The 14165-nt window shown below is 56.4% G+C and overlaps 3 protein-coding genes across 3 annotated transcripts; all 3 read left to right on the top strand.

Moving 5' to 3' along the window:
- Nucleotides 1-956: 956 nt before the first annotated feature.
- JKF63_05111 (uncharacterized protein) lies at nucleotides 957-4901 on the top strand (the record flags this gene model as incomplete). The annotated part of the gene is made up of 1 exon (XM_067901080.1): nucleotides 957-4901. The coding sequence occupies one exon, from the start codon at nucleotides 957-959 to the stop codon at nucleotides 4899-4901; it is 3945 nt and encodes a 1314-aa protein (XP_067757443.1).
- A 1442-nt stretch (nucleotides 4902-6343) lies between these two features.
- On the top strand, nucleotides 6344-7765 carry JKF63_05110 (uncharacterized protein; the record flags this gene model as incomplete). The annotated part of the gene is made up of 1 exon (XM_067901079.1): nucleotides 6344-7765. The coding sequence occupies one exon, from the start codon at nucleotides 6344-6346 to the stop codon at nucleotides 7763-7765; it is 1422 nt and encodes a 473-aa protein (XP_067757442.1).
- Nucleotides 7766-10639: 2874 nt separating this feature from the next.
- JKF63_05109 (uncharacterized protein) lies at nucleotides 10640-13945 on the top strand (the record flags this gene model as incomplete). Its single annotated transcript, XM_067901078.1, has 1 exon — nucleotides 10640-13945. One exon carries the CDS (start codon nucleotides 10640-10642, stop codon nucleotides 13943-13945), a length of 3306 nt encoding a protein of 1101 aa, XP_067757441.1.
- Between the last annotated feature and the right edge of the window lie 220 nt (nucleotides 13946-14165).

The following is a 14165-nucleotide window of genomic DNA, read 5'->3' as shown; positions in this document are numbered from 1 at the left end:
TATTCCATGAGTGTCCTCTGTTCCAAAAAAAAAGTGTGCCCCCCCCCTCCCCCCTTCCTCACTCTCATCTCATCTCATCTCCCTTTCTCACGCTGAGTCCGACAACGCTTCATACGCATCCCCGTAAAGAAGACAAAAAAAACAGAGAGAGTTGTACGTCGCGGGTCTGCGCAAGGTGTGTAGTGTAGACCTTCTTTAACACCTCCATTGCCCCCCTCTCCCCCTCCCCCCCCCTCCCCCGTGTACCAAAGCCTCTATTGTATTGTATATGTGTTTTACATTATATAACCCCTTTACGAATACGGCAGAACCCCTCTTTCTCTCACCCCTCCCCCCCTCTCTGACACACACACACACCAAAAAAAAAGACGTCCTCACAACCTTCTAGCATCATTTTCTAACGCACTTTCGTTTTTTTTTATTGTTTGACCCCTGACGCCATTAGTTGTAGAGGTTATCTGCAGAACGCAGCGCTTTCGTTATCGCGAATCGTTGTCACCCTCCCCCCCCCCCCGCCCTCTCTCTCTATATATATTGAGAGTCTTTTTTTTTTCGACGCACTTCTCTCACCTTGGACTCGTCCCCGCATCCTCCGCCACAGTCGTGTGTGTGTGTGTGTGTGTGTGTATCTCCCCTGAACGTGTCTCTTGTTTCACTTCTCTGCTGCTCCTCGAAGGGTGTCCCGCGCAGCTGTCGATTATGTCCATTACGCCCTTGCGATAAAAACTGCTCCTCCCTCCCCCTTTTCTTTTTTCTTGTGGAGTCGTTGTTGCTTGTTACCGCTACCCGCTCTTGTCCGCTGCCTGTCCTTTTTTTGTGGGCCTCTTTGAACACGCAAACAGAAGAGAGCCACTCGCGCAGAAAAGAAGGAGAGGAGGGGGAGAAAAAAAAAGAATCGTTACAACGGCATTAGCATTAGCGCCGCCTTTTAAGCCCAACAATATCATCAGCCTATCATGTCCCATGGCACCCCTTGCCGGGCGAAGTCGCCGTCACACCAACAACTGTACAAAGCTCACAGTGAGACTCTTTCACGTGGGCCGACCTCCACGATCCCGACACCCAACAGTTTTGCTCTCTCCAGGGTGTCAAGTGCGCGGTCGCCACGCAACAGCAACCAGTTGATGCTGAACAGCGCCGCCAGCACACGTTCGAAAAGCAGCCGTTTGGAGGACCAGGTGTATGTGGCGGATGTGAACCCCACATATTCCATCACTGCGGCGGTGCGCTGCATCGCACCTGTAAATGACCGCATCATGTGGACAGCCGAGTACAGCGGAACGCTCTGCATCCGCGCACTCCCCAAGGGAACCCCTCTGAAGGAGCTGCCAGGTCGCGAGGACTCCTACTGCGTTTCTCTCATGTACCTCCCAAAGGAGAACGTGGTGTGGGCCGGGTTTCAAGATGGCTACTTGCATGTGTACAGCGCCAAAAACATGGACTTGCTCACGGAGGTCATGGCGCACGCTGGCGGACTGCACTGCATGGTCGAGGTGGAGGGATTTGTCTTCACCGGGGGTGCAAACTGGAAGGTGTGTCGGTGGGATCCAGCCAAGGGCAACGCCCTGCTTCAGCGCGCCTTGCATGGCCACAGCGGTGGCGTACGCTGCCTCGTTGTGTACGAAGGCCCCACAGGCGCCGTCCTCTTTTCCGGCAGTGACGACGGCACGGTGCGAGCGTGGGACCCATACGACTCGCTTCCTGATCAGGACAACCCTGACGCCAACATCCATGTTTTCACTGGGCACAACCGCTCGGTGCTGGCGCTGGCGGTCGTGCCACACGCCAACCAACTATGGTCCGCCGGGGAGGACTTCACAGTGCGAGTCTGGGATATGCGCTCGCTGTCGTGCCTCGCGGTTCTTCGAGGCGGCCACACCGCACCGATTGCAAACTTGATGGTGGTGGAGTCGAGGGTGTGGTCAGCAGACAAGCATGGTCACATCCTTATATGGGATATCACCACGCGATCCCTACTACAAGACCTTGCGAAGCGCGTGCCGTATTGGGGCACCCGGCAGGGCATGATCCTTGCCATGCAGAAGGTGCAACCGATCACGGCGTACAAGGTTTGGACCGCCTCCTCAAACGGTGTTATGCAGTGCTGGAACGCCGAGACAGTGCCAATCGTCTTCGACGATGTGCCCATTTCTGCTGGCGTGCTAATCGACAAGAATGTGGGGTCGATGCCGACCCCTGTCATCTCCTCCAGGAAAAACAACGGTGCAGCTGCAGCAACAATGCCAGGCAGTGAGTCTGAGGGTGCTGTGAGAAGCTCCGCCCTGACCGTAGCGTCGCCAAACAACAGCCGGCTCATTAATCACCACCACCACAGCGGGGTAAACTCATCCACAGGAGGTGGGGCCCCCATGGCGCAGATGCAACAGTACATTCGCAGCCTGCAGGAAGAACTCGAGGGGACGAAGCGGGACGCCCGTCTCAACTACGAAAAGTACCGCCTGGAAGTGCAGCGCGAGATCGAGACACAGCAACTTCTCGCAGAGGAGAACGACCGCCTGCGCAGCCGCGTGAGCGAGCTGTCAAAGTGCATTGGCGAGGCAGAGGAGAGTCTGAGTCTACCGACGCAGGGATCGCGTAGCGAAGCCTCTCATCACCTGGCCAATGACGACGTGAAACGCCTTCAGAGCGTCCTCATCGACACGCAACGCCAGCTGGAAAAAGCGGTGGAGCGGCAGCGCGAGCTCGAAGCCGAACTGGACCAGTACAAGTCCGCGTCACCGTCCCTGCGGATGTCGATCGTTACCACTCCTTCGGCAAGCGCCATGCGAGACCCTTGCCGGCAGACCCCGCGCCATGACGACGCTGCCAAGCAGCCAGACGCAGACGCCTCCAATCACAGCCACATCCGGACGGTCTCAGGGAGTACAGCCTTTGGTGAGGCCGGGTATCCCACTGATCCGTTCAATGCGCTTCTCCCCATCCTCATTCACGAAGGAGGAAGCGCAACCCACGCGGGGACACCGGTGACGCGCACCCGCCTTTCTCGTCGCTTCAATGGTGGAAATTGGCAATACATCATGGAGGAGAAGCCGCATGAGCTGCACAGCACCTTCGTCGCTGACTGTTGTGCAGGGCTTGGCGTGGCACCGACGCAGCTCCAGCGAGTAGACCTGCGCCTCGGCAGCCTTGCCGCTGAGGTGGAGGTAGTGCACCCCGCCAGCGTCCCGGCAGCGGAGCTAGAGCGTCGCATGCGAGCTTACCGCTTTCCTGCCCTCATGCAACTCCACACATCTGCCTTCACAGCGGCCAAGACAGCCCCGGACACGGCGGCTGCTACAGCCAGGGACCTCCAAAGGAAGCTCGACGAGTTACAGCGGGAGCGCTCTGCCGAGCCATCGCCAGAACCTCAGCACCCCACTAGCGTCAAGAGCCACCACAACGAAGGCGGGATGAGTGACGCAGAGCGCCAGCGGCTCAGGGATCAAAGCGGTACCCTCCGCGACACCATTCAGCATCAGATCAAACTCATCAACGAACTGAAGGAAGACGCAAAGGAGAGGGAAGCTAAACTCTCTGATGCCCTGAAGCGCTTAGGAGAGACAGAGGATAAGCTGCACGAAGCGGTGAAGCAGGGACCATGCAGTGCACCAGGGGTGCCTCAGCGACTTACACGCCAATCAACTGGTTCCAATACGGAGTATGACAACCGCGAGCCGCCGACCCTCACCAGTACGGCATCAAACGAACAGACCACAGAACTGGCTGCAGTGCTTCTAGGCAAGGATGTCGCTGCCAGCGATGCGGAGGAGTACGTGGCGCTGAATGATTACCTCCATGACCAGCTGAAGCCGATGATCTCGCAGTTGAAGCGAGCTCGCGGTGAGTTGCAGCTGGACAATGAGCACCTGAAGAAGCAAGTGGAGGAGCTAACTGCGAAGCTACAAAGTCAGGAACTCAACGGGCGTCAGGCGGCGGGGACCCAAGCACCAGCTCACGAAAACAGCGATCTGGAACAGCTGCGTGAGGAGTACGTGGCGCTGAATGATTACCTCCATGACCAGCTGAAGCCGATGATCTCGCAGTTGAAGCGAGCTCGCGGTGAGTTGCAGCTGGACAATGAGCACCTGAAGAAGCAAGTGGAGGAGCTAACTGCGAAGCTACAAAGTCAGGAACTCAACGGGCGTCAGGCGGCGGGGACCCAAGCACCAACTCACGAAAGCAGCGATCTGGAACAGCTGCGTGAGGAGTACGTGGCGCTGAATGATTACCTCCATGACCAGCTGAAGCCGATGATCTCGCAGCTGAAGCGCACAAAAGGAGAAGCACAGATAGATCTTTTGCGGATCCAGGAGGACCTGAAGAGGGCCTATGAGATGTGCGAGAAGACCACAGCTGCTCTGGAGGAGGAGCACGTGAGAGAGGAGAAGATGGGTGAGGCAATGGAGGCACTGCGTAAAGCACTTGAGGCGGAGCAGGCCAAGAACCAGGCAACAGGCGAAAACGCTGCAGGCTCCAGTGCGCGGGGAGAGAACCGAGACACGAGGTTCTCGGCGCTCCAGGACTCCGAGGCACATTCAGGGTCTCCTAGGGAATCGACAGAGTTGCACCGCAGCGGCGACCACGCGATCTGTACCCCTGTGTCGAGCAACAGGGTGGCCGAGGATCCTCTTGATAAACTCGTAGCGCTCAACATGGAGCTCTCTGTGCGCCTAGCGGACGCGGAGATGGTGATTGGGCATCTCCAAGATTCCTTGAACCGCTCCGCCAGTCATCTGGCAGCGCAGCGCGACGAGGCACAAAGCCTACTCAAGAAGATCGAACAATACCAACAGAGCGGCAGCGGTTCACAGGGTCCGGTGATAGTGAGCCAAAGCGCCAGTGACAGTGATATTGGTATTAGCGCGTCGCTATCCAAGTCGCCTTCGCACAACCGAGAGTAACAATGGCGTGTGTTGGATGCATGCGCGCTTCCCCGTTCGCAACTCTCTACGACATCCTCTGAGATATCAACGAAGAGCGATGTTGGTCCCCCCCGCGTTTTTTTTCCTCTTTATTCCATATGCGTCTATGCTGTCTGAAGCAGCCAGTCCCCCTCCCCCTTCCCCCCTCTCTCTCCCCTCACCACTCTTTTATCCATAGACGTGTATGTTTAGCGTTCTGCTTGCATATTTGTGTGCAAGGAGGAGGGAGGGAGGGAGGGGGGGGTACCCTAGGATCCTCCTTTCCCAGTCGGGTTCGCGTCCACCCACGTCTCTTCCCGCTTGCGGCCGACATTTCATCGACCAGGATCTACTGCCATACATCCGTGTATATATATTTATTTATATATATTTATATATGCGTGTACGTTCTTCCCCCCCCCCCTTCTTTCCCGCGCGCTTTTGTATTTATCATAGCCACACTTTTTTTTTTTGGGGGGGGGGGGGGGGTGGAGGGGGCGGCGGAGTTGTTTTGTCCTTCCACATAGCCCCCCTCTGGTGTTCTTCAAGTAGTCACGGTTGCTTCACCCATTCTAAACTGGCTGTTCACATTTCCTTAAATCCCGTGCGAGTGATGTGTGTGAGGGGGGGAGGGGGGATATATATAATTCTCCTCCCCTTCCCTCCCCACTCACACTCCCACACGCTCTGCCATCCTCATGGGATGGTCCGCACATGTTCGAGACGGTCTCCGCTGTGAGTGAAATATTTTCCCAAGCAGAACAAAAAAAGAGTATTTGATAAAAAAAAATTTTTCAATTGTTGTTATTGTTTGAGTACGAAGAGAGGGGGGGGAAGGGGGAGAGATCGTGTCTCGATGCCTCCTATCGTACGGATGCTCTAACCGGCTCTCTTTTTTCAGGTATATCTATATATATACATTGTTTTCGTCTGTGCTGAATACACAGGTGTGTATACATCCGCATCAAGCACACACACACACACACACAGACAGCATAAAAGAGTTGAGGGGGTGGGGAATGGGGATTAACAAATCCCACGACGCATCGCATGCGAAAACGAATTTTGGAGGGATGTCGTCATTTTGAGCACAGCATCTCGACATGTGAAGACAGGGAGCAGAGAGAACTCAAGTGTGCGGGATGTGTGGTAGGATTGTGGTGCAATACGGAGGCAGCCGTACGCGAAAAGAGGGACATGAGTTCTTCGCTTCCGTTGCCATCTCCACTACTCCACATCGCCCTCCTCCTACCCCCTTCAACTCCCCAACTCCTGCATTTTCTCACGCTGATGTGCACGCACTTCTCTTTTCTCTGTCGGATGTCGGCGCTCCTCGTTTATCCTCATCAGCGCGACTCTGCCTCACACACACAAACAAAATACCCACATTCGCGCGTGCGCTACGTTTGAGAGGGCTGCCCACGACGCTGCCTCTAGCGAAGATGACTGACCACCCGTTTTCTCGGATCTCGACACGTGTGACGACCCAAAGTTCGTCTGTAGTTCACAAGTTGCGGAGCGGTAAACCCCAACATGTTTCATCGCCGCCGTGCAGCTATCCTAGGGCTAGCGGCGACACCTCGTCCAAAACGCCGGAGATCCAGCTCCGTAGGACGCCAAACGTCAGTGACTGCGTAACCGTCTCGAATCGCTTTGAGGGCCGCTCGCGCTGCTCTGCGGTGGCCCCCAATGGCACAGTGTGGACGGGGGAAACCGATGGCTCCATCGTGATTCGCCTGGCTCCCAGCGGCGTGAAGCTAAGCCGCATCGAACCCTTCGGCAGCACTGCTGCGCTCGTCATCGCGAACGTCAGCGGCCGCATGTGGGCCGGCTACTCCGATGGTGCTATCCGTGTCTTCGATCACGCAACACGGATGGTGCTGCTCACGTCAAGGCAGCACACGGCTGCGTTGTATGCGATATGCGATGCAGACGGCTTCGTCTACACAGGCGGTGCAGACTGGAAGGTACACGAGTGGGATGCCACAGATCTTCACTATAGTCGCATGTACCACGGACATCGCAACACGGTCCGCAGTTTGACGACGTACATTGATGAGAAAAGCGGCTGTCGCTACATCGTCTCCGGCAGCGACGACGGGACAGTCAAAGTGTGGGATGTGGCAGCGGCCAAGATAGGCGGCACCCAAAAGCCGGAGGGCGGCTGCGTCGCCACACTGGAGGGGAAGGGCCGCGGTGTGCTGAGCATGCTGGTGTTCGAGGATACGGGAGAGCTGTGGGTTGGGTGCGAGGACTCGGTGATCCGCGTGTGGAGCCTCCACTTGTTAACTACTACAGCCGTCGTGACCGCACACCGTGCACCGGTTGTGACGCTTCAAAGGGTAGGGGAGGCGGTGTGGTCGGGGAGCAAAGACGGCGCCATTGCCATTACGGATCGCCTCACCAAAAATGTTTTTCACCAAGCTTCGCAGCCGCCGGCGAGGGGCAGCACCACCGCTGGAACGCAGCGTGTGAAGATGTCAATCCTGCCTGTCACTCGCTCGCTTGTCTACAACGTCTGGGCCACGGCGGAGGATGGGTCGTGGCTTTGCTGGAACTACGCGATACCGAATGATGAGCATTCGTATGTGGCCGAACCGAGCCTTTTTACGAATGAGCACCACCCCTTCCACAGCCGGCAGCAGCGGCGCCCTCCGCACATGAGTGAGAGCCGTAGCCACACCATACGAAGCGGCGCCAGCGATGCACACCACCACAACGAGGCGCTTCGTGAGTGCGTCGCACAAACACGACACAACGTGGCGGCTCTCCTGACCAAGCCGACTGATGTGACTTTTCACAGGGCTGCATTGTGTCAACCTTGGCGAGATCTCGCCACATCGCCACCAGGGCCCCCGACGTAGACGACGAGGATAGCGACTGGACTTCTCTCGATTCCGTGGCGGGGAGTCCTATCCGAAACGATTGCGCGGTTGAATCACACACACACTCACAGGCGCACACAGTCCAGAGCGCGTGCCTCGCCTTGCCCCTTTCAAGGGTGGTACCCCCCCCCCGCCCCGTAACTCTGACTCGTCTATGTTGCGTTCCTACATATATATATATTGTTTTTTGCTCTTCCTCTCCCTCCTCTTGTGTGCGTTGGAGACTTAATAGTACTCCAACTCTCTCTCCCCTCTCCTCTCCTTTTTCTTTGACTCTTTTTTTTTCTTTCCATAGTGAGCTCTCCTCACCCCCTTACCCCCTCTGGGTGCGTGTGTGTGTCGGTGCCGATTACTTTTTGTTTTCCTTCAGCTCGGATAACCACGCACACGCTCTCCCACAGCGCTCTCCCCAGCGAGTACAGAGGGGAGGGGTGGGGGTGACGGCGCGTAGGGACCCTGCCACGTGTTATTCTATGGCGTGTCTCGCACCTCATGTGCTTGTGCGTATCTTTGTACCTCCTCCACACCTTCTGTGGCTCGTATTGGATAGGCCAAGCCAATGTTGTGGCCGTCAACGTTCCGTTTCTGAACCTCTCCCTCTCTCCCTTCCTTTCATTTGCTGCTTCATTGCCAAAGGCAGTCGCCTTTACTTCTCCGTGTGTGCGTGTGTGTCTTCGATACTTCTGTTTTCTTTATGAGAGGCTAATGTCTTCTTTCTACGCCCTCGTTCCTCTTTGCTTCTCTCTTTTTTTTTCATGCTAGCGGGGGAGCGCTGCTTGGCGCTGGCGGCCTTCCCCCCCCCCCCCCCCCCTTCCCCAGTATTCCCCCCCTTTCTTTTATAGGCATCCGTCTTCCTTCAGCTCAGTTTGTTGTATACGTATATGAATATATATATATATATATATATCGAAGTGGGGCTGTAGAGGTAAACGTGGATGTGTTTGTTTTGGGTTGCCTCCCTTCCCATATCCCCCGCCTCCTCCTCCTCCTTTTGTTTCAGCAGTACTCATTTTCACTTGACCCCCCTCCCCCCCCCCCCCCCCCAGACACACACACACACGCACACACACACACATCTACTCCCCAAGTGAGTGATTTCTGGCACCTTTTTTTTTTCTCGTGTCCGCTTCTCTCTCTTTTTTTTTTAACCCCCTCTGTGCTGGTGTGTTAGTCGCCATCATCGATCATCTCTTTCTCTCGCGCACTCACACCACCCGCCTATCCCCATCCTTCGCCGATCTATTGATCCTAGGATCCTCACCAGCATACCCTCCACACACTGCGCTGCTCATCCGCGTTATCCCTGACGCATTGCCGCTGATTCTCTCCCGCCAACGCCCCCCCCCCACCTCCGACTGCTGATGCGCAGAGCATCAAACGGGGGGAGGGGGGGAGACGAATAAAAAAAGGGGGCAGCGACACACACACACACGCAGAGCTAACCAGGGGATGATGGTGACGATAGAGGTTGTGATCGCACTCTCGGTTACCGCCATCAACGACACTGGCGACGACGGCAACAGGAGACTCTTGAAAGGGGTGGGAGAGAAGGGGGGGGGAAGAGTAGTGAGGGAGTCAGTCAGTGGGAACCCATTTCTTTGTGATCTCAACCACCACCACCACCCTGTTCTTCTTCGTCTGTGCATCCTCTAAATATCAATGTCCTACACAAATTCAAAGAATGTTTAAAAAAAAACGACAGGAATAGGCCCCTGTATTCTGCCATTGTGAGGTCGAATGAGATGCGCTCTAAATGGGAGAGCAGGAATGCCTTCTTGCTGGATATGCCCAGCTGATGTTACTCTGCGGGGTACCCCAATGCTATACACCCTACTCCCCACACGGCATCTCTGTAATGAGCCCTGTGTGGGAGGGGGAGGGGGGGATGAACGACAAGCTTTCAACGTCAATGGAGACGTTCACTCACCCACTACTTCCAAGATGAGGCATACATCACTCTTCGACGTCCACGGTGACTAGTGCTGTATCGGTGCATGATTGCCGATCACAGAAGTCGTGACAAGTGTCTGCCTCCCCTGCCCCCCCCCCCCCACACACACACGTACACACGCGACCCCCCCTTTTTGCAATCTCCCATCGACCTCTCTTGTTGCCTCTGTGTTGTTGTTTTTTTTTCTCTATCTCACCGTTTTGGGGTGATTTGTTTTCCCACGTGTGTGTACCCAAATACAAAAAAAAACACCGTCACTATCATTGCGTGTCATCAATATGCCGTGTTGTCATGCTCGCTTCATCTGCCACGGCATTGTATGTGCCCATTTGTGATGGAAGGGGATGGGAAAAACCTAGAGTAACGTACAGAGCTCACAGTACACCCCCCCCCTCCCCCACACACACACACAAAAGAAAAAGTGGGTGGGGTGAAGGAAGAACTCCCGCCTCCTGAACACAGTGAAACACAAATATACGTATGTATGTATATATATATATATATACGCACACACCTCGCTATAGAACCTATCTGATTCGTCTTTGCTAGTGAGTATTCGTTTGTTGCATCGAAGCAAACGCACACACACGCGCGCGGTGTATAGCAAACGCCGTGCCGCTGGCCACGAGAGGACCGATCGTCTGCTCTCTCCCCTCCCCCCCCCCCCGACTTCTTTACAGTTATTTTTCGATAGTCCAGGTTGCATTTTTTTTTAATTTTCTGTTGTCGTTTGGTTTCATTGTTTGTTTGCTTGTCTTGTTTTTTTGCCTGTATGCTTAGACTCCCCCCCCCCCCGCCCCGCCCTCTCTCTTTGTTTCACTAGATCATCTCCTGCCCTCCTCCCCCTTCCCCCCCCCCCCCCACACACACACGCACGCGAAGCACTGCTTGACCACACAACCATGGAGAGTCGTAAACTAAAGCGCTATGACTCTGCGCCACTGCCCACTGGCTCGGCCGCGGCGGCCAGGGCTGTAGGGGCACATGCCTCCAATATCCCGCGGTCTCACGTGGCGCTGTCCGGCTCTTCGCACGCACAGGCTGCGCCCCCGCCGCCAACAGATTTTGCTTCGGCGATGGCGGCATACGAAAGGCAGCTTGACCACTACTACAAGTGTATGGAAAAGGACAACGCAAGCCTTCTCAAACTCTACGAAGTACACACCTCGGACATGGCGGCTCTACGCACCTTGGCAAAGGAGCGCAAGTTCAAGGATATTGAATACACAGCGATGGAGGCCAAAACAGCCTCCATGGATGCATTCTTGAAGGAGCTCATGGACCTCACCAGCACTGGCCGCGGCTTGCGTGCCTGCAACGATTTAAACAGCGCCACGAACCCTTCGAAAATGCCTACCACTGCCCTGACGCCAGCGACTGTCGTCTCCATGGACGACGTGCGCGACGCTGTGCAGAAACAGCAACACGCCCTCCAGGAGGCGCGGAAGAAGGAAGAGACTCTCAAGCTGGTGATTCAGGCATTGGAAAAGAAAGTGAGTGCGTTGAAGCCCAAGGGCACGCCTGTATCAACACGCTCGCAGACGCACAAGAGTGAGTCGAAAAAAACGGATGACGATACCGCTGAAGAAAACTATTTTCTGCCTGGCACGGCGAAGCAACTACGTGATGCCCAGCGCAGAATTCGGGAGCTCGAGCGTCAACTTGTCAGAGCCACGCGGGATGCCAAGGACGCTGCAGTCGCCATAGAAAAAATGAAACAGCAGAGCGTCGTCGACCTGCAGACGCTGCAGCGCCGCGAAGGCGAACTTGCAGCCATGCAGAACCTCCTCGACTCCAAGGAGCAGCTCATTGCGGCACTCGAGACAGAGGTGCGCAACCAGCGGAGCACCTCAGAGGCGCCAAAACCTAGACCACAACCGGGTGCGGGATACAGTCGCATCAACTCCGCACCGGCCGCAGCCGGTCAGCACCGCAGCGGTGGAGACATGGCCAGCACCTCCCTTGTTGTGACCCACCACTACCGCCTGTTCGGCGGGCAGATGTACGTCGATGGCCTCAAGTTTTCATCGGAGTCCTTCAAAGACAGCTTCCTGCGCTCCGTCTCCACTCTTCTGAAAATCCCCTACGGCTACCTCACGAGTGTCGAAGTGCGGACTCACTCTGAGGCGGCCAGCATCGAGTTCGACGTCCGCCACTCAGCGTGCATCCATGAAGATGAGATCAACTTTCTGTTACTCAGCCACGACTACCCGGAGCTGACGACGTTTCTCGACAAGGTGAAAGCGGAGCTAGCGAATCGCAAGCCACTCGACCCCAACACGGTGCGGATCAAGGAGCTTGAGATGGCTCTTTCGGAAAGGATGGACGAGATAGACCACCTGCGCCGCTCCATGCGCTCCCTGGAGGCATCGCTCGACCGCCGCGATACTGACCGCGAGGTACTCAACACAGACATGGATGCCGCACTGCGTGAAACAGAAATTACAGTAAAAGAAGTTTACGAGGCGCTCCAGGCGACGCAACTAGAAATGGGGGAGTTGCAGAAGGCGCTCGCCATAAAGTCCACGCAGCTGCGCCTAGCGGAACGAGCAAAAGCTGCTGCGGTGGATGAGGCCGCTCTCGCAGCAGATAAGTTCAAAACGGAGCTGTCGACTCTTCGCGAGCAGTTCTCCGCTTCACAGACAGCGGCCGAGCAGGACCAGAAAGAGGCGGTGCAAAAAGCACTGCTGACCCATGCTGAGGAGAAGCCAGAGCTGTTGACGAGTGCCTTCCACTTCGACGTGGTGCTTCCCACCGCCTTGGCGCGGGGCACACTCACCTCTTTGTTACGGGATGCACAAAAGGCTCGCGTACTGCAGCTGCTGCTTCTCTGCCATGCCGCCCAGACTGCCGGAGCGGTGCCGGTGGTCTTACAGAGCTGCATCTTGAGTGACAGTGCTGCAAAGCTGCAGGTCACTGTGAAGTTGGCCTTTTACGCAAGCAAAAGAAGCGCGGAGGCTGCTATGAGGGAGATTGCCCAGAAGGTAAGTGAGGGCACCTGCAACGCAGCTCTGGAGTACTTGAGAATGTGTAGCGATGCATCCAAACAAAACGCCGCAACGGTGGCAGAGGCGCAGCGAGCAGTCAGCGAGGCAGAGCACCGTGCCAAAGTCGCTATCGCCGCCATGCAGACGAAAACGCAGCGGATTCAAGACATGGAGGGGGCCGCTGAAGCGGCGCAGCTGCGAGATATTCGTGCGCAACTGAGCAGTGTCCTGCCAGGCAGTTCTTGTGACGCGAGTAGCGTTGTGGAGCGCATTGGTGAGCTCGTGCTTCGTGTAACGGATGCCGAGTCGACAGCGCGTCACCACGAGGAGGAAAGCCGCCGCGCAACGCGGCAGTTGACGGATGCACAGCAAGAACGCGAGCAGCTGCAGCAGACCTTGAGTGACATGACCGCGCGCTGCACCGAACTTCGCGTCGCCAAGGAGCAGCTGTCCGCGCGTGTGAGCAGGGCAGAAAACGAGCTGCGCGACCAGCAGACAAGAGCCGTCAAGTCGGAAGGCGTTCTCGTAGCAAAGATGAAGCGCCTTGAGGCAGACCTGCGCGCCAAGACGGAAGCTGCGGACGCTGACCGAAACCGCATGCTGGATGAGCACAAGACGGCAGCGGCTAGGCTGGCTGTAGTGGAAGAAGCACTGGCAATCAAAGAAACGGAGCTAGCGGAGCTGCAGTCCAAAACTGCATCCTCTGGCCCCGGTGCTGCCTCCAGTGGATCCGCCGGGGAGGTCGCGCTGCGTGAAGCACTGCGACTGGCACAGCAGGAACGCACAGCGCTGGCACGCCAGGTGAGGGAGATGGATACGGACATGAACGACTTGTCAAACATCCAAGCCGCCATGCAACGCGAGCTGGAAGTGGCAAAACAGGAGCTGCGCGCCAAGAAGCATGACTTCGACCTTCTCGTGAAGCAGCTCATTCGAATGGAGGAGAGGGAAAAGAAGTGGACCTCCGAGCAGCCCCCCTCGCCGGTGTCACCAAGGATGCAGGACAATGGCGCCGAGCTTGACGACGTTGCCAGAGAGTCACTTGTCGTCTTGACCAACAGTAACACAACTCTCCAGCAGTGTCTGCGTCACCTGCAATCTGCCGTTGCCTCTACGGGAGGTGTGTCTGGCTCCTCGTTGAGTAACGCCGTCGATTGTGCTGATGCGGTGTCGGGGGCGGTGGCTGGACGTGGAGCCGAGAGAGAGAGAGAGGCTTGGTGATGACAACACTGGGGCGCGGCGCAGCGGGCACCGGAAGAGCGCCCTCGGGGCGACGGTGTCACGTGCCGCCACGGAACACCAGAAGCTGTCGGCACAGCTCACAGAGTTATTGCTGCCTGTGCTGGAAAAGCTGAAGAAGTCAACCTCGTCGGAGAACACGAAGAGTGGCTCCAACGACATCGTGGCCGCTGCTGCACTGGGTGCAACCACTCAAAGGCGC

Source organism: Porcisia hertigi, chromosome 21, assembly GCF_017918235.1.
Source record: "Porcisia hertigi strain C119 chromosome 21, whole genome shotgun sequence".
NCBI classification, from domain to species: domain Eukaryota; phylum Euglenozoa; class Kinetoplastea; order Trypanosomatida; family Trypanosomatidae; genus Porcisia; species Porcisia hertigi.
The sequence above is the reverse complement of the archived record's forward strand: the minus strand, read 5'-3'. Positions and strand labels throughout refer to the sequence as shown.